The sequence below is a fragment of the Oncorhynchus keta genome, chromosome 4, assembly GCF_023373465.1.
Source record: "Oncorhynchus keta strain PuntledgeMale-10-30-2019 chromosome 4, Oket_V2, whole genome shotgun sequence".
NCBI classification, from domain to species: Eukaryota; Metazoa; Chordata; class Actinopteri; order Salmoniformes; family Salmonidae; genus Oncorhynchus; species Oncorhynchus keta.
Window position 1 is genome coordinate 21,269,249 of NC_068424.1, and position 19,868 is coordinate 21,289,116.

General features: G+C 43.6%; 1 protein-coding gene across 5 annotated transcripts in view; it reads left to right on the forward strand.

Moving 5' to 3' along the window:
* scn5lab (sodium channel, voltage gated, type V-like, alpha b) overlaps nucleotides 1–19,868 on the forward strand; it is a 207,717-nt gene that overhangs the window by 82,028 nt on the left and 105,821 nt on the right. For 3 of the 5 annotated variants that reach the window (XM_052503848.1, XM_052503846.1, XM_052503851.1), the window contains 6 exons: nucleotides 6,835–6,976; nucleotides 7,226–7,423; nucleotides 7,606–7,791; nucleotides 11,452–11,790; nucleotides 15,871–15,991; nucleotides 18,515–18,753. In XM_052503848.1, coding sequence (XP_052359808.1) covers nucleotides 6,835–6,976; nucleotides 7,226–7,423; nucleotides 7,606–7,791; nucleotides 11,452–11,790; nucleotides 15,871–15,991; nucleotides 18,515–18,753 — 1,225 coding nt within the window. The remainder of the gene's footprint in view (nucleotides 1–6,834; nucleotides 6,977–7,225; nucleotides 7,424–7,605; nucleotides 7,792–11,451; nucleotides 11,791–15,870; nucleotides 15,992–18,514; nucleotides 18,754–19,868) is intronic. The other 2 variants (XM_052503849.1, XM_052503850.1) reach the window with 2 other exon arrangements.

The window sequence follows — 19,868 nt, forward strand, 5'->3', positions numbered from 1 at the left end:
TGTCTGTCTCTCTGAGAGATAACAGCCAATCCAATCGCACGCTCCAGCTTGTGTCCACAAATGATAAAACAGCCAGGCTCTAAGCTTTGTCTGTCTGGTGCATGGTCATTGGTCCAAAGTTCTGATTTATGCAGCGTTCAAGTACTAGTCGGAACTGGGAAACTCTGACTTGCTAACTGGTTGTAGTTATATATGTTCCACGTTCAACTAGTTAGCAAGTCGGAAATGATCAAGTTTTCTAGTTCCGACTAGCACGTGAACACGGCATAAATCAGCTTGGAAGTTTGGTGACCAATTAGTCGCTATATTTTAGCCATTGATTCAATTTAAATGGAACAATAAAGGTATTAAATACTGTGGCCTTACATGGCCTTAAATAATATGTCTCATCTTCATTTTTTTGTGCTATGATTTCTTACTCTTTAACAAAATGCCAAAAACGCATCTAAGTGGTCAGAGGATGGAACTGCCTCGAAAAAGTTAAGTGAAATACACTGTATATACAAAGGTATGTGGACACTCCTTCAAATGAGTGGATTTGGCTATTTCAGCCTCACCCATTGCTGACAGGTGTATAAAATCGAGCACACAGCCATGCAATCTCCATGGACAAAGATTGACAGTAGAATGACCTTACTGAAGAACTCTTTCATATGTGTCATAGGATGCCATCTTTCCGACAAGTCAGTTCTCAAATTTCTGCCCTGCTAGAGCTGCCCCAGTCAACAGTAAGTGCTGTTATTGTGAAGTGGAAACGTCTAGGACAACGGCTCAGCTGCAAAGTAGTAGGCTACACAAGCTCACAGAACGGGACCACCGAGTGCTGAAGCGAGTAGCTTGTGAAAAAATGCTTATTACCAAGTTCTAAACTGCCTCTGGAAGCAACGTCAGCACAATAACTGTTAGTCTGGAGCTTCATGAAAAGGGATTCCATGGTCGAGCAGCCGCACACAAGCCTAAGATCACCATGCGCAATGCCAAGCATCAGCTGGAGTAGTGTAATGCTTGACGCCATTGGACTCTGGAGCAGTCGAAACATGTTCTCTGGAGGGATGAATCATGCTTCACCATCTGCAGTCAGACGGACGAATCTGGGTTTGCCAGATGCCAGGAGAACGCTACCTGCCAGAATGCGGAGTGACGACTGTAAAGTAAAGGTAGAGGAAGAGTAATGGTCTGGAGCTGTTTTTCATGGATCGGGCTCGGCCCCTTATTTCCAGTGAATGGAAATCTTAACACTACAGCATACAATGACATTCTAGATGATTCTGTGTTTCCAACGTTGTGGCAACAGTTTGGGGAAGGCCCTTTCATGTTTCAGCATGATAATGCCCCCATGCACAAAGCGAGGTCCATAAAGAAATGTTTTGTCAAGATCGGTGTGGAAGAACCTGACTGACCTGCACAGAACCCTGACCTCAACCCCGTCGAACACTACGATCCAGGCCTAATTGCCCAATATCAATGCCCAACCTCACTAATGATCTTGTAGCTGAATGGAAGCAAGTCCCTGCAGCAAAGTTCCAACATCTAGTGGAAAGACTTGCCAGAAGAGTGGAGGCTGTTATAGCAGCAAAGGGGGGGACAACTCCATATTAACGGCCATCATTTTGGAATGAGATATTCGATGAGCAGGTGTCCACATACTTTTGGTCATGTAGTGTATATAATATATGTTATTTTTCTGTAGAGATGATCTGAGGTGAAATGTTAAACGCCATTTGTGAGCTTGTATTAACACAACACCCTTTAAGATAAATACATGGCAGACAATGGTATTTGTTTGTCTCTGTGGTGTTTGTTTACTGGTCTGGCTACCTCGGTCTCATAGGGTCAATGAAGGTCTGTAGAAATCAATGCTCCCATAGGCTCGTCCCACATTCAGCCAGTCACTGGCTGTCACTCACTGGAACCTTTTCCTGTCAATCAAAATGGACATGGATCTGGGCCAATATTTATCAAACTTCTGAGAAAAAAAATGCTTGATGACTACGGCCCAGGTCTTCCGTAGAACTACTACTGTCCCTTATCAAACCGAAATAAATAAACATTCTATTTAAAATCCCTTCCAATACAAAATCTCTGTCATAGATTGGCACATACATTTAGGCTGGTTTCACTCAGTACAAATACAATAGACATGAGCAGTTATATGTGGCATTCCAAATGGGGGATGGGGGTGTAGGGGTGTGTGTGGGGGGAGAGGCAGCGGGAGGGGGGCTAGTGGGTTTGCCCCTCCACTCTAGTCACATTTGATCCTTTTTAAGCTTTTTGGCTTCACTCTAATGGCTTTGTTAATGGCTACCCTGACTGCAAAGTGAAGATTATTGCCTCTCACTTACATCCACCTTTTTGCTCTCCCCCACCCTAGGTTCTCTGTATGTGCCATGTTCTTAACTCCTTTTATTTCTCTGACTCCAGTTCTACTTGATGAGTCATCAAATTGAATGTAACAGCTCACTAATTGCATTTATATCAAGTGCAAGTTGAAGGGCCTTTATTTTTGTCGATATTAATGCTGGCTAGCTTTGCTGTTAACATTTTTTTCAAATGACATTCACTGGCCTATATCATTAGGGTGGCGATTCAGAGAGGCTTCACAGAATACTTTAAGATAGTCCTCGGGTATGCTAACAATTGTGCCGTTATTGCCCAGTTATGATACCAGCTGAAGGACTCCTTTGATGATCTGGTCTTTTCTTAGTACTGTAAATATTCTTATTATAAAAACCCATCAGCAGGCATGTATTACACTGGTGATTACAGAGTGTAACATGATGTTCATTAAGATAAGAGGTAGTATAAATCAACTGTAAGTAGGATGTATTTTAGATGCTTTAAATGTTACATGAGTATGTCCGCCTTGTCAGACATATGTGTATAGGTGGCAGGGAAGTCAGGCGCAGGAGAGTCAAACGGAGTGTAAAATGGAGTCTTTTAATAATGTCCTAGTAACATGCTCCATAACACTAAACAGGAAAAGAACATAAACAAAATATGGGTACGAAGACCCGACGCACACCTATACAACAAACACTATACTGACAATAAACAATCTCTGACAAAGACATGAGGGGAAACAGAGGGTTAAATACACAACAGGTAATGAATGGGATAGAAAACAGGTGTGTGGGAAGACAAGACAAAACCAATGGAAAATGAAAAAAGGATCGGTGACGTCGAACGGCGAGCACCGCCCGAACAAGGAGAGGCAACGACTTCGGCAGAAGTCGTGACACGCCTCCTATTATTTGACTCGGTTTACCTCAAAATAGCCCATTAGAAACAGAACAGTAAGTCATATGGCGCGTGATTGTTTGTTTGTTTCTCCAGACGTTTTACTTGATTGCCAGTTGACCTAAGAGAACTCAAAAATCGATGAAATAATTATGCAAGGAATCTAAACTTTTTTGTAAATGCATGAATAACATGGGAAATATTGTATGGCATTTTAACAATCCGTCCTAATCTACACAAGCTACACTAGGAACAAGAAAATGCATAAAATACCACATAAATCATGACAAACCAATCTGAGAGACCATTCCACATCCTCAGGAGAGGTCACAGAAAACAATCTCCATGGGCAACAACCTCCTGGATACTGTTGCTATAGAAATGTTAAGTACTTTCATTCTCATAGACCTCAGTCCTAGAACTCTCTAATATTAGGCTAACTGGTTGTAATGTCAACTTTTGTTTTTCTTAATGGTTTGGGATGAAGACATAATGGGTTTTTTGAGATGAGGGGGGCCTAGCATTATGGACGCCTTGAGCAGATAGACATGTAATTCAGAAGAAAAAAAAAACGTACACTTCCAGTGAATATTGTAATTTTGTTAAAACACATCTTATGGAGTGACAAAATACATACCCAAACTATTAATTTTCGTTCTTGACGTACACATTGCGAGCATCATTATTTCCAGTGTATGAATCATAGTTCTCTTTTTTTTGTGCTGATTATCATCCTCTTTTGCTGTTGTGTTCACTCTGCCTGTATCAGTGCCTGAGGAGGAAGTGTGGTTGTGTGAGAGCTAAAGCCTATTGCAGAGTTCTTCATCACGATCCGGTTCACACAGAAAACAGAAGAAAATTGACTAAAACAGGGAGGGACAACCTCGATTTGACCAATAAGAAACACGCATTTACGTTTTCCACTGCAAAATGTTAAATGTTTTCGTTTGCAAACTTTAATGAAGGACTCAGCCTGGCTATTCCTGGCCTGTGGTTGGTCACTGGGTGAAGCAGCCTGGGCAGAATCATGGATCATATTCAATAGGGCACACAATAGTAAACTAAAATGAACATTTCTTGTTGGACAAGTCTATGTAGTCCCTCCCTATTTCAGTTAGCTTTCTTCCATTTTGTGCCTAACGAACACTGACTTGGTAAACCTGGGCATAAATCTGAGCAGTGAGAACATCAGGTTTAGGAGGGCACCTTCCTCTCCCAGCCAGGCTTTGAAGCCTTCCCCACCAGGCTTTGTTGTTTCACAGGGTGGAAGGGTTGGAAGGGGTGACTCAACTCACAGCCAAGCCAATGTTCCCTCCACAAAGTGACTGTAGGAAACACTCCCCTGCTCCCATTTCTGTTCACTTTTATGTTGTATCCTATCAACTATTGGAGCTCATCTGTGGCTGGGATAAGAGGGAGAGGGATGGGGGCGAGGGGGGAGGGGTCATGTCTGATCTGATGAACACACATCAGAACTGTTGTTTGTCATATGGGCCATGTACTCAGATATAGAGATCTGATGTTTCAATTAATCCTCGCCAGCTGATTTGATACTTTTAACAGCCTACTACTACCATTTATTCCAAGTGTACCACTTCATCACTGTTTTGCTGCTGTCAATCTGTTTGGCCTCTCTTTTTCTCTGTACTGTTGTCAGTGGAGTACTGATGCTTCCTTGACAGTTTCCAAGGTATTAGGTCTACAGTAAAGACCAAACTGTACATCCCATCTAACTTTTCAACAGCGTGTTGTGATGAACCGTCAGGTAGTCACTATCCTCACAGGGATATATTTCATCATCCACCAACCCTCCCACAACCCACCCGCCCCTTCCCAGATCCTCTTAAAGGGATAGTTACCGGGGCTCACTGCTGGTGCCAAAAATAGCTCCATGTCAGAATGCCCAGTGCCCTGGCGAGAGATAGGATAGCGGTCGATCGCACCCCCAGCTGCCGGAGTGCTGAGAGAAAGCAGTTACTCTGACAGATACTCTCAGTGACTCCTCTGTGTCAGGGTTCATCTCTCTCTCTCTCTCTGACAACAATACAACACGTTACTCATCACAACACAAACCCCAGGCGGCGTTTCGATTGCTTGTGTCCTATAAAAGTGATCTGATTCTGTGGATGTTTCATGTTTGGGGGCTCAGCAACAGCTACATTTGTGTGACTGCTGTAGTGACACTTTCTGTGCAGTCCAATTAGACATAGGATGCCATTTACCAAACTTGGTACTTTTAATTACAGGGTGAGGCATTGTTATGTTATAGCAATCCCTGGCACTCTTTCCTGGTTTTCCTGTAAGGTCATAAGAATTTATGCCCCTAGAAAAATAACAAAACATTATTCTGCTACCATATTTTGGTGGGTTACTATGTACGTGTACATGCACCCATGATAAAAATGTACAGAAAACACAAAAAGGGTGTACTTAGAATTGGAAATTGGAAATCTAGGAAATGCATCTTAAAAACAATGCTAAAGGATATTCTGCAGTTCAGACATGTCATGCCGCCGTATGGGAATTGTGTGTGTGCTGGGTTTGAGGCCTTCCGTTAGCAGCCTCCCGGGGGTCTGAAGTGGGGCATGTCCATTGACACGTCCGCCAGATACACAGAGAGGTGTCTGGTGGGTGATAGCGCCCATCGCCCCACACCCTCACACCCTCCCTCCGCATGCCGCAGCCACGGCCAAGGCCGCTGACAGACAGGTGTTGCCTGGCCGGTCAAACAGGCTGTGGTTGTGGTGGGCATTGCAGGGATGGGTGAAGGGCTGGGGTGGTGTGAAGGGGAGAGGGATTGGCGTGATAGCAGGTTGGTGGCATCACGTCCATTCAACTCCCCAGCCACGCTCTTCCTGACGCCCACCCGTTTCACCCCAGCCCCCCTAACCCGGTCCACGTCTGAAGAAGCCGGGGGTCGGAGTGACTCACCTTTTTGTCACAAGAATATGGGGACGGTTTCTAACGTGAGGTGGCATACATTGGCATTGCAGTGCCGTGGCATTGCTCTGAACTTACGTCACCCTCGCTGGCTCTTGAACTGTTTCTTACACAGTTAGTCATGGAAATGTCTAAACCAGTTCCACTATGTAATGTACATTTGAAGAACAATCACAAAATACTCTGATAAGCTTATAAACTGTAAATTACATCCGTGATATTTCAGCTTATTGAATTAGTATTATCTGTACCACACAATGGGGACGACTGGTACGGGACCTTGTCGCATGGATAAAGCTCAAGGCCTGTGGACACGGTTATTTATCTTAATGGCCACCCTTCGCTAAGATAACAGGCGTGGGATGAGCTCACTGTGCGGCAATGACAAGCCAGTGAATGTGCATGAACTGTACACACTAAGGAGGCAGCATATTGGCATGGGATCCAATCTGCAGCATCATTTTATACAGTATGACCTTGTTTACGTTTTTGTAGTAAAGGAACATATTTGGGCCTACTGACAGAACAAAAAATGCAACATGCAGTTTGGTATTTGCTCTGTAAGATCTACATTAGTTCCTACGGTTTAGGACCTTGATTCTGGACTAGGGTCAAACATGACATTTTCTTGATGTTTTCTTTCTGTTTTCTCTACAGGCATTGCCCAGATGGGTTTGAGTGTTTGAAGGCAGGAAGGAACCCTAACTATGGTTACACCAGCTTTGACAGCTTCGGTTGGGCGTTCCTCTCCCTCTTCCGGCTCATGACACAAGACTACTGGGAGAACCTCTATCACCAGGTCAGTATGGACACCAGGAAAGGACCAGGTTCATTTAAAATAATATCCACATACAGGTAAGATCATTGGAAGAAAATAAGTATATTTGTTTACAGTAATGTATTTAAGGTCTTGGAGGTCTTCTACAATCTTCCACAATCTTTAACCTAAACTTAAACCAACATTAACTTGCAAAAATCAAACCCTCTGTCTTTTATAACATACTTTTTGCCAAACCATCCATCCATCTATCGATCCATCCCTCCCCAGACTCTGCGGTCAGCAGGGAAGACCTACATGGTGTTCTTTGTGGTGGTCATCTTCCTGGGTTCCTTCTACCTGGTCAACCTGATCCTAGCTGTTGTGGCCATGGCCTACGAGGAGCAGAACCAGGCCACCATCCAGGAGGCCTGGCAGAAAGAGAAAGAGTTCCAGCTGGCCATGGAGCGCCTCAAGAGGGAAGCGCAGGTAAGACGTAAGGTTTTACGACATGGAATTTAAGCGTTGATGCTTTCGATATTGGGAATTTGGACCGTAGACATTTCTTTCAATTGGTTAGCTGGTATGGGAGTTTAGTACATTTTGAATGACACAATATGCTGAAAAAGGACTATGCCTATTTGAGCTGACCCTTTGCATTTCCTACTCAGAAAGCTCAGGATACAGAATCCTTGATGTCCCCGGAACTGTCCCCGGGCCTGGCTCTCCCTGACCACAAGGAGGTGCAGAGCAGGAGGAGAAGTCTGGAGGAACTGGTGGAGGAGGTAGAGAATGGGGGAGACGTGGAGAAGGGATACGTGACAACGTTGAAGGTGGATACAGTGGATGGGGGCAGGGTGAATATCATCACTATGCATTCTTAATGGGTTAAAATTTCATCATGATGTTTCAACATGGATAAAATACTATGGATAAATACAAACATTCTGAATCTAATAGTATGCTTTCAGGTTTTGTAAATAGGTACCGTACCAGTCAAAAGTTTGGACATACCTACTCATTCAAGGGTTTTTCTTTATTTCTACTATTATCTACATTGTAGAATAATAGTGAAGACATCCACACTATGAAATAACACATATAGAATCATGTAGTAACCAATCAAAGTGCTAAACAAATCAAAATATATTTAAGATTCTTCAAAGTAGCGACCCTTTGCCTTGATTACAACTTTGCACATTCTTGGCATTCTCTCAACCAGGTTCTTGAGGTAGTCACCTGAAATGCTTTTCCAACAGTCTTGAAGGAGTTCCCACATATGCTGAGCACTTGTTGGCTGCTTTTCCTTCACTCTGCAGTCCAACTCATCCCAAACCATCTCAATTGGGTTGAGGCCTGGTGATTGTGGAGGCCACGTCATCTGATGCAGCACTCCATCATTCTCCTTCTTGGCCAAATAGCCCTTACACAGCCTGGAGGTGTGTTTTGGGTCATTGTCCTGTTGAAAAATAAATTATAGTCCCACTAAGTGCAAACCATATGGGATCGCTGCAGAATGCTGTGGTATCCATGCTGGTTAAGTGTGCCTAGAATTCTTAATAAATCACGGACAGTGTCACCAGCAAAGCACCCCCACACCATCACACCTCCTCCCCCATGTTTACGGTGGGAACCATACATGCAGAGATCATCCATTCACCTATTCTGCGTCTCACAAAGACACAGCGGTTCGAACCAAAAATCTCAAATTTGTACTCATCAGACCAAAGGACAAATTCCCACCAGTCTAATGTCCATTGCTTGTGTTTCTTGGCCCAAGCAAGTTTCTTCTTCTTATTGGTGTCCTTTAGTAGTGGTTTCTTTGCAGCAATTTGACCTGATTTCCGCAGACTCCTCTGAACAGTTGATGCTGAGATGAGTCTGTTACATATACTCTGAAGCGTTTATTTGGGCTGCAATCTGAGGGGCAGTTAACTGCTGATTTCTTGGGCTTTTAACTCTAATGAACTTATCCTCTGCAGCAGAGGTAACTCCGGGTCTTCCATTCCTGTGGCGGTCCTCATGAGAGCCAGTTTCATCATAACGCTTGATGGTTTTTGCGACCTCATTTTAAGAAACTTTCCAAGTTCTTGAAATTTTCCAGATTGACTGACCTTCATGTCTTAAAACCTCTTGAAACTAGGGGGCACTATTTTTATTTTTGGAAAAATAACGTTCCCAAAGTCAACCGCCTATTTCTCAGGACCAGATGCTAGAATATGCATATAATTGACAGCTTAGGATAGAAAACACTCTAAAGTTTCACAAACTCTAAAACTATTGTCTGTGAGTATAACAGAATTGATATTGCAGGCAAAATCCTGAGAAAAATCCAATCAGGAAGTGACTCTTATTTTGAAACCCCTGTCTTTCTATGCATCCCTATTGTCCATTGAAAGGGATATCAACCAGATTCCTTTTTCTGTGACTTCCCTAAGGTGTCTACAGCCTTTAGACGTAGTTTCAGGCCTTCATTTTGAAGAATGAGCGTAAACGACTACATTGCGTAAGTGGCCAGCTGAGGGCTCTCAGAGTGATTCTTGCGAAAAAGACAGAGGTAGTCATTTTTCCTCTCGCTCCTACTGAAAAGCCAATTGTCCCGGTTGATATATTACCGAATAGATATTTGAAAAACACCTTGAGGATTGATTATAAAAAACATTTGCCATGTTTCTGTCGATATTATGGACATAATTTGGATTTTCTTTCGGCATTGTCTTGACCGCTACTTCCGGTGGATTTCTGAACATAACGTGACCAACAAAAGGAGGTATTTTGGGTATAAAAATAATCTTTATGGAAAAAAATGAACATTTGCTGTCTAACTGGGAGTCTCGTCAGTGAAAACATCCGAAGATCATCAAAGTTAAACGGTTAATTTGATTGCTTTTCTGATTTTCGTGACCAAGCTTCCTGCTGCTAGCTGGACATAATGCTATGCTAGGCTATCGATAAACTTACACAACGTTTGTCTTGCTTTGGCTGTAAAGCATAATTTCAAAATCTGAGATGACAGGGTGATTAACAAAAGGCTAAGCTGTGTTTCACTATATTTCACCTGTGATTTCATGAATATGAATATTTTCTAGTATTTTTTTTTGACCGTTGCGCTATGCTAATTAGTGTAGTTGCTGACAATTCTCCCGGATCCGGGATGGGTAGTTCCAAGAGGTTTTAAAGTAAGGACGGACTGTCATTTCTCTTTGCTTATTTGAGCTGTTTTTTTTATAATATGGACTTGGTCTTTTACCAAATAGGGCTTTCTTCTGTATACCAACCCTTTTTAAAAATGTTTTATTTAACTAGGAAAGTCAGTTAAGAACAAATTCTCATTTACAATGACAGCCTACCCCAGCCAAACCCTAACCCAGATTACACTGGGACAATTGCCCTATTGTACTGTATCACACGGCCGGTTGTGATACAGCCTAGAATCAAACCAGGGTCTGCAGTGACGCCTCTAGCACTGAGATGCAGTGGCTTAGACTGCTGTGCCACCCTACCTTGTCCCAACACAACTGATTGGCTCAAACGCATTAAGAAAGAAATCCTACAAATTAACTTTTAACAAGGCACACCTGTTAATTTTAATGCATTCCAGGTGACTACCTCATGAAGGTGGTTGAGAGAATGCCAAGAGTGTGCAGAGCTGTCATCAAGGCAAAGGGTAGCTACTTTGAAGAATCTCAAATATAAAATATATTTTGATTAGTTTAACACTTTTTTGGTTACTACACTATTCAGCATACCACCCTGCATACCACTGCTGGCTTGCTTCTGAAGCTAAGCAGGGTTGGTCTTGGTCAGTCCCTGGATGGGAGACCAGATGCTGCTAGAAGTGTTGGAGGGCCAGTAGGAGGCACTCTTTCCTCTGGTCTAAAAAATATCCCAATGCCCCAGGGCAGTGATTGGGGACACTACCCTGTGTAGGGTGCTGTCTTTCAGATGGGATGTTAAACAGGTGTCTTGACTCTCTGAGGTCATTAAAGATCCCAATGCACTTATTGTAAGAGTAGGGGTGTTAACCCTGGTGTCCTGGCTAAATTCCCAATCTGGCCCTCAAACCATTACAGTCACCTAATAATCCCCAGTTTACAATTGGCTCATTCATCCCCCTCCTCTCCCCTGTAACTATTCCCCAGATTGTTGCTGTAAATGAGAATGTGTTCTCAGTCAACTTACCTGGTAAAATAACAAATTAAATTTAAAAATAATTCCATATGTGTTATTTTATAGTTTTGTGTCTTCACTATTCTTTTACAATGTAGAAAATAGTAGAAATAAAGAAAAACCTTGAATGAGTAGGTGTGTCCAAACTTTTGACTGGTTCTGTATATACGTATATATTTTGGGATATAGATTTTTCTCCCCTAATAAACTACTGAGATCAATGGCAATCCTAATTTGTAAAATGATTATCTGATATCCAGGGTTTGAGTCAAGTATCTTACTCTTTTCGAACATAGGACTTCCCTACCATATATCCCACTTAAACTTCTTCTCCACTCCCCTACCAGCCGACACATCCACTCCTCGCCCGCACCATCTCCACGCGTACCAGACGAGGCAGCAACATCAGCATCTTCAGCTTCCGTCCCCGGAACAAAGACTCGGAGGGTGACTTCGCCGACGACGAGTTCAGCATCCATGGGGACAATGAGGGAACACACAGTCGTACTGGGTCCCTGGTGATCCCATGGAGCACCAGACGCAGGCCCAGTACCTACAGCACCGGCAGCCGGGGTTCCCAGGTCTTCCTCAACGTCAATGGGAAGCTGTTCGTGGCCATGGACCAGAACGGGGTCACCCCACAGGGGCTCCCAGCCTGCATCATGGAGAAGGTCAAGGAGGAGAGTGTGAGCACTGGGTTTCTGAGTTGTGTGTGTGTGTGTGTGTGTGTGTGTGTGTGTGTGTGTGTGTGTGTGTGTGTGTGTGTGTGTGTGTGTGTGTGTGTGTGTGTGTGTGTGTGTGTGTGTGTGTGTGTGTGTGTGTGTGTGTGTGTTGTGTGTGGTTGCGTATGTGCATGCATCATGGGAAATCACCCTGTGGATAACTGGTGATACTACTGTGGCAAAAAGCTGTATCAAAGGAATGGCCACAGCTCATATCCTGTAGAGTAGACTCAGGACTTAGTAGCCTCAGGCTGCCTGGAGTCACTGGCCAAGACCTCTGTGACCTGATACAGCCAACAGCTCCCTCTTCCCCGCTAGGCTACTCAACATTAACACAACACACTGTTTCATTTGCAGTTTCAAAACAGATGATTCACACTACCCCGCAGGGATGTTAGCAACTGTGTAGGAACGGAAAAGGGAAGAGCCTAAATGCATTTTCTCTAATACTCAATGGATCACTTGCCATGCTATCACTGCCGTGTGTGTGTGTGTGTGCGTGTGTGTGCGTGTGCGTGTGCGTGTGCGTGTGTGTGTGTGTGTGTGTGTGTGTGTGTGTGTGTGTGTGTGTGTGTGTGTGTGTGTGTGTGTGTGTGTGTGTGTGTGTGTGTGTGTGTGTGTGTGTGTGTGTGTGTGTGGTTTTACTATCCTTGTGGGTACCAGAAGTCCTCATAAGGATAGTAAAACAAGAAAACATTTTGCCAGGCCCCACAAGGCAAATAGCTATTTTAGGGTTAGGGGTTAGGGTTACAATTAGGGTTGGGGTTAGAATTAGGGTTAGGGGTTACATTTATGGTTAGCAGTTTGGGTTAAGGGTTAGGGAAAATATGATTTTGAATGGGAATAAATGGTTTGGTCCCCACAAGGATAGTAAATCAAATGTCTGTCTGTCTGTCTGTCTGTCTGTCTGTCTGTCTGTCTGTCTGTCTGTCTGTCTGTCTGTCTGTCTGTCCAAATAAAGGACATGATGGTCCTCTTTCCCAGGAAACAGACTGCTCTCAGAACAGACTGCTCCCAGATTAGCATGCTTGTCAATGCACTCCAATGATCCTATATCCATTACTCTCTCCCAGGAAACAGACTGCTCTCAGAACAGCATGGTTGTCAGTGCACTCCAATGATCCTATCACTATATTACTGATCCTTTTTGATATCTCTTGTTCATTCTCTCACACACATGCACACACACACTCACGTAAGCATGCACACACACACACACACACACACACACACACACACACACACACACACACACACACACACACACACACACACACACACACACACACACACACACACACACACACACACACACACACACAGCTAGAAAAAGTGTGTCATGTAAACAAATTATGAAATAGAAAGCTACCAATCTAAAGAAATTGACCAACAGGTTTGTCTATTTACCACAAACAAAAAGAACAAGTACAGTTCATTTATAGTCATCGGTATTGTGCTCTGGAGGTCAATACAGTACACTGCAATATCGCACCCAACGGACTGGCCAGGAAAGGCACTAAAATCACTGTGTTGCTGCTAATCCAGATTAATAGTGGTGGAAGGTTATTGAGAAGTGTGTGTGCACGTGTTCGTGCGGGCTTGTGCGTGTGTGTGAGTGGCACAGACGCCAGTTTGTCTCGGAAACGCAACCATGGCAACGCACAGTAGCAACAGATGCTAAATGAATGTTGGTGGTGGTGGCGATGGTAGGGCCACAAAGGAGTCGAAATGGTGAATGGTCTTGTGGTGGGTTCCTTACTTGCCAAACAGTGAGTGGGTGGTTTTATGTGAGCTCTGACACTGGGGATGTGCGTCACTCATGCCTGCCAGCCCGACTACCTGGGAGACCAATAAGACGTTATGTAATCATAGAGGGAGGCTGATTTGTGTCAGGGAGGCTTTGATTGGACTACCTTTAACCCCTGTCACTCACACCATCATGGATACATACAGCTGGGAGGTAACTAGTTATAAGGATATCACATGGCTCTAGGGATGATTTGTGTGTGTGTGTGTGTGTGTGTGTGTGTGTGTGTGTGTGTGTGTGTGTGTGTGTGTGTGTGTGTGTGTGTGTGTGTGTGTGTGTGTGTGTGTGTGTGTGCGTGCGTGCGTGCGTGCGTGCGTGCGTGCGTGCGTGCGTGCGTGCGTGCGTGCGTGCGTGCGTGCGTGCGTGCGTGCGTGCGTGCGTGCGTGCGTGTGTGTGTGTGGTGTGTGTGTGTGTGTGTGTGTGGTGTGTCAGTGAATGTCTTAGATAACTGTCACCACCCTGCCTCTATCCTGAATCATGTTCCAGCCATTGACCCAACATAAATTGAAAAGCCTGTCTGTGGACTCAATGTGAGATGTGTGTGTGTGTTAGCATAGCCTTGCCTAAGTGACTGCTGTGTTCAACAGCATGTGTGTGCATCTCCATCAGCCTGTCCTCTGGGAGGCGGCTTGACTGACAACTGGTGTTTAAAAAAAATGGTCAATTTTGATGCGTAAATATTTCTGGTCCTCTCTCCATGGCTGCTGTGTTTGTTTCATTGACTTATTGATCCCATTTAGTATGAGTAGTAGACATTGCTAAGCCTGCAGGGAGACAGAGAGAGCTTTATGACATAAGATATGAGCGGTGCTTTACGATGTACAATATGAGCTATGTTTTTAGCCAATAGAGACATCCATTAGTATTATCTGGTTAGAGATAGAGAATTACAATCTGTCATCTTTGAATTTGTCTTACTAGTGCCGTTTCCATGGTAATCGGACAAGACAAATTATTAAATGAAAAATTATAGAAGTATAAAAACATAATTACAGCACTTGTGCAGTATATTTCCTCAGATGTGGTTTCCAATCATTTAGTATTTAAATAAATGTACAATTAATATAGATTAAATTATGTCCTGAAATGATTATGCAAAGACTGAACTGAAGGAGAGTGAGATACTTGTTTAAGATGAAACCCTGACACATGACTCAGTCATTTCATAATCACTTGCTGAGAATATAGATTACGTTTGACTGCATAGAATAATCTAAATATGGCTCACCAATATGGCTGCCTCTCCTCACCAATATGGCTGCCTCACCTCACTAATATGGCTGCCTCACCTCACTAATATGGCTGCCTCACCTCACTAATATGGCTGCCTCACCTCACTAATATGGCTGCCTCTCCTCACTAATATGGCTGCCTCACCTCACTAATATGGCTGCCTCACCTCACTAATATGGCTGCCTCTCCTCACTAATATGGCTGCCTCACCTCACTAATATGGCTGCCTCACCTCACTAATATGGCTGCCGAATATGGCTGCCTCACCTCACTAATATGGCTGCCTCACCTCACTAATATGGCTGCCTCTCCTCACTAATATGGCTGCCTCTCCTCACTAATATGGCTGCCTCACCTCACTAATATGGATGCCTCTCCTCACCAATATGGATGCCTCTCCTCACGAATATGGCTGCCCCACCTCACTAATATGGCTGCCTCTCCTCACCAATATGGCTGCCTCTCCTCACGAATATGGCTGCCTCACCTCACTAATATGGCTGCCTCACCTCACTAATATGGCTGCCTCACCTCACCAATATGGCTGCCTCACCTCACCAATATGGATGCCTCTCCTCACGAATATGGCTGCCTCACCTCACTAATATGGCTGCCCCACCTCACTAATATGGCTGCCTCTCCCCACTAATATGGCTGCCTCTCCTCACTAATATGGCTGCCTCTCCTCACTAATATGGCTGCCTCACCTCACCAATATGGATGCCTCTCCTCACGAATGTGGCTGCCTCACCTCACCAATATGGCTGACTCTCCTCACCAATATGGCTGACTCTCCTCAATAAAGCAACACCTCTTTTTGCCAATATGGCTGCCTCTCCTCACCAAAATGGATGCGTCTCTTCACCACTACAACAGTTCTCTTCTCCAATATGGCTGCCTCTAATGTCCAGTATGGCAGCCTCCCCTCACCAATATGGCAGCCTCCCCTCACCAATATGGCCACCTCTCCCTTACCAATATGCCTACCATTCTGTCTCCTCCAGGGGCCAAACTCCAGCACTGAGTTGAGCACCATGCTGCTGCCTCGCCCGGTGTCCAGAGAAGAGCACGTGCAGAGGGACCGAGCTCTGAGTGCGGCCAGCTATCTCACAGATGCCTTGGAGGGTAAGGGGCCTCTGTACCTGTGTTTATTTTGGCCCTCTTTTTATTATTTAGTTTAATTTTAGTCATTTTGACAAAAATATAATCAAGTCACATTTTTGTAATTTGAAGAAGTATTTAGTCTAGTTAATGTCAAAATGCCAAAAACAGTGGGCCATTTTAGTCAACATTTTAGTCACATTTGATTCACATCACATTAACCTATAGTAAACATAAATGACTGACTTCAATGTGCACACAACACATAGCCTTGCCATACCAACATATTTTTCTTTATATCATCCTATATCATCATCTTCCAAACACCAAATAGGCAGAAGAGCACATTACTCTGCAGCAGATAAAAATCACACCCATTGACATACTGTAGCTACAATATATTGTAATCAAAGTTCTGTCATACAGTACGTGGTTGGTCTGATAGGTTGCAGTAAACCAACTAGCTAGCATTATCAATCTGTTACAATCTGTTTTTACCTGAGCATATACAGTATATTGGGATCTTTCAGATGTGTCTTGAGATTGGTAGTATATTTCCCCATCAACTTGTGGGTGCAAATGCTGTCTTCTCCTATGGAAATGTGGCATTTGGTCTTGTTTGTTAACGTGGAGTTAAATGGCTCACCCCCTTTTCTACCGGGAGCTTGTACCAAAGGGCGAGTAGCCATCTTATTTGTATCAATGATTTGTTGCCACCAGATTGGAGAACGGTTGCCAGGCAGAGAGGTGACCTGGGCATGGTATTTATTTCCCACCAATGACAGCATCACAAAGTTGCAATTAGAAAGCCTTACAATGCTGCTAATGTCATGCATGCTTTTGATTGGACCAAACAAATATCACTGAAAGCTCTCAATCTCTCCAAAAACTATTGTCCAGTCCACTTAGTAGTCAGATTAGAGTCACAGAGATAAGTTTCAAGTTTGATGTTTTGAGTTTCAGGTTTTAATGTCACATGTACAAGTACAGTAAAATACCTTTCTTGGGTTAGTGCCAGTACCATATTAACAATGTGCAGAGATGCTGGAGTGATGGAGGTAGATATGTATAGGCTTAAGGTGACTAGGCAACAGGATATAAGATTTTCAGAGTAGCAGCAGCTTGTATGTGTGGGTGTGTGTGTGTAGAGTCAGGATAAATGTATGTGCGTATTATGTGTGAATGTGTAGATGATGGAGTGAGTGTGTGAGTGTGTAGGACCCTTTGAGTGTGTGAGTGTGTAGGACCCTTTGAGTGTGTGAGTGTGTAGGACCCTTTGAGTGTGCATAGAGACAGTAGGCTTTTAGGCTGGGTTTCTGTACAGCACTTTGAGATATCAGCTGATGTACGAAGGGCTATATAAATAAATTTGATTTGATTTGAGTACAAAATACAAACAAAAGGTCAGTTAAGATATTTGTCTCGTCTCGTTTTCGGCAGCCGAAATGAAAAATATATTTAGTTTAATTTTTAAAAAATCAGGGTGTATTTAGTTAGTTATCGTCTTTTACCGAACAAAAATATAAACTCAAAATGCAACAATTTCAACAATTTTACTGAGTTACAGTTAATGTAAGGAAATCAGTAAATTGAAATAAATTCATTAGGCCCTAATCTATTAATTTCACGACTGGGCAGGGGCGCAGCCATGGACGGGGCTGGGAGGGCATAGGCCCACCCTCTTCGGAGCCAGGCCCACCCACTGGGAATGTGTTTCTCCCCACAAAATGACTTTATTACAGACAAACACTCGTCAGTTTCATCTGCTTTCCGGGTGTCTGGTTTCAGAAAATCCCACAGATGAAGAAGCCGGATGTGGAGGTCCTGGGCCGATGTGGTTACATGACATCTGCGGTTGTGAGGCTGGTTGGAAGTACTGCTAAATTCTCTAAAAGGACATTGGAGGTGGCTTATGGTAGAGAAATTAACATAAAATTATCTGACAAGAGCTCTGATGGACATTCCTGCAGTCAGCATGCCAATTGCATATTATGGTCATGTTCCCACAAACTCTGATAGCCACTGGTCTCTGTGGACCATCAAGGTGACCATTGAGTGAGCACAGGAGCTCCTCATATCTGCTGAAGCTTGAGGCTGTCCTCAATTATACACAGTCCATGCCTATGGACTAGATAGAGGGTGACAGTTCAGCAGAAGCCACAGTGCAACACGACACCAACAAGTAAATACATCAGAGACGTCACACGTTAGAGGGCCTCCCAGCTTCATCTTCAGCCTCCGTTGAGCTGCCGTCAATCTTCATCAAACTCCTCATTAGGCACCCAAGCTTGGCCCTACCAACAAACATCTGGAAAAGGCATACTGTGCTAACCTTCCTGAAGAAAATGCATAAAGAGGACATTTTTGGTGGAATTTCCAAGTCAAGTTGGATTTTCAGAGAGTAGTCTAAAATCACCACTGAGGGAAGATAGAAAAGTGGATAAGTAGCAGAGTGTACATTACTTAGACACGGAACAGTCTCTTACACCACAATGGCAAAGTGTGAATTTTAAAAGTTTAACCCCCCCTCTCTTCTCCCCATCCTAGAACTGGAGGAGTCGCGTCAGAAGTGCCACCCATGCTGGTATGAGTTTGCCCACAAGTACCTGATCTGGGAAAGCAGTCCGCGCTGGCTGCAGTTGAAGGCGCTGGTCAAGGTGATGGTGATGGATCCCTTCCTGGACCTAGCCATTACCATCTGCATCGTGCTCAACACTCTGTTCATGGCCATGGAGCACTACCCCATGACTGACGAGTTCAACGGCATGCTGTCCATAGGCAACCTGGTAAGTGGAGAGGAGAGGGCACGAGGGTCAGCCTTGGCGGTCACACGTATGCCTTTTTGCTGTTGTTGCTATTGTTTTTTGGCCACCACCCTCTTTGAAGTATCTTAGTCTAGTTTCAGAGTTTTTCCTGGTTATATTAGTTAGTCAGAAAGAAAGAAAACTCTTTGCTCCATTATGTCCTATGCTGTCATTGAGATGCATGCTCATAGGTAGTGTCAGGGATTTCCTCCTCTTCTTCCGAAGAGGAGAGGCAAAAAGGATCAGAGGACCAATATGCGGCGTGGTAAGTGTCCATGGTTCTTTTAATACGTAAATGTACACATGAACACTACAAAACAATAAACATGGAAAACCTAAACAGTCCTATCTGGTACAGAGACAGGAACAAGGACAATCACCCACAAAACCCAACACCAAACAGGCTACCTAAATATGGTTCCCAATCAGAGACAATGACGAACACCTGCCTCTGATTGAGAACCATATCAGGCCAAACATAACTAGACAAACTAGACATGTAACATAGAATGCCCACTCAGCTCACACCCTGACCAACCAAAACATAGAAAAACATACAAAGCAAACTATGGTCAGGGTGTGACAGGTAGGTAGGGAATGAATGAATGACAGACACACGGCACAGACACTATCAGCCTAAATTGAAATGTGGATTTATTTTGACATATTCTATTATTTTATATTGCGCTAATTTCCTGTAGGTGGACAGTATGTGTTATTACGTTACACAAGCTGATGTTTCGACCACATGGAAATGAAGGCAATTACCTTTTTACCTCAGATTAGTGAAGTTTGGTCCTGCTTTAAATAATTTTCAACTTATAAACTCTTCATGTTTTAGTCTCAACATCACATAAAACCTGATTTCCCCCTAATCAATATGAGTGATTAATTTCCACAAATGTTTTGGTGCTCGTTAAAATAAATACAAATAATATCGTGGCATGTATGTCAGAGTCTAGTTGATGTGGGTAAGGCGGAGTCAGGCGCAGGACACAGAGATGAGTAATAACAGTAACTGTACTCAAAAATAATCTTCCAACAATGAGAACGAAAATCCAGAATCACATAAACGAGACAACTGACAACAATAAACA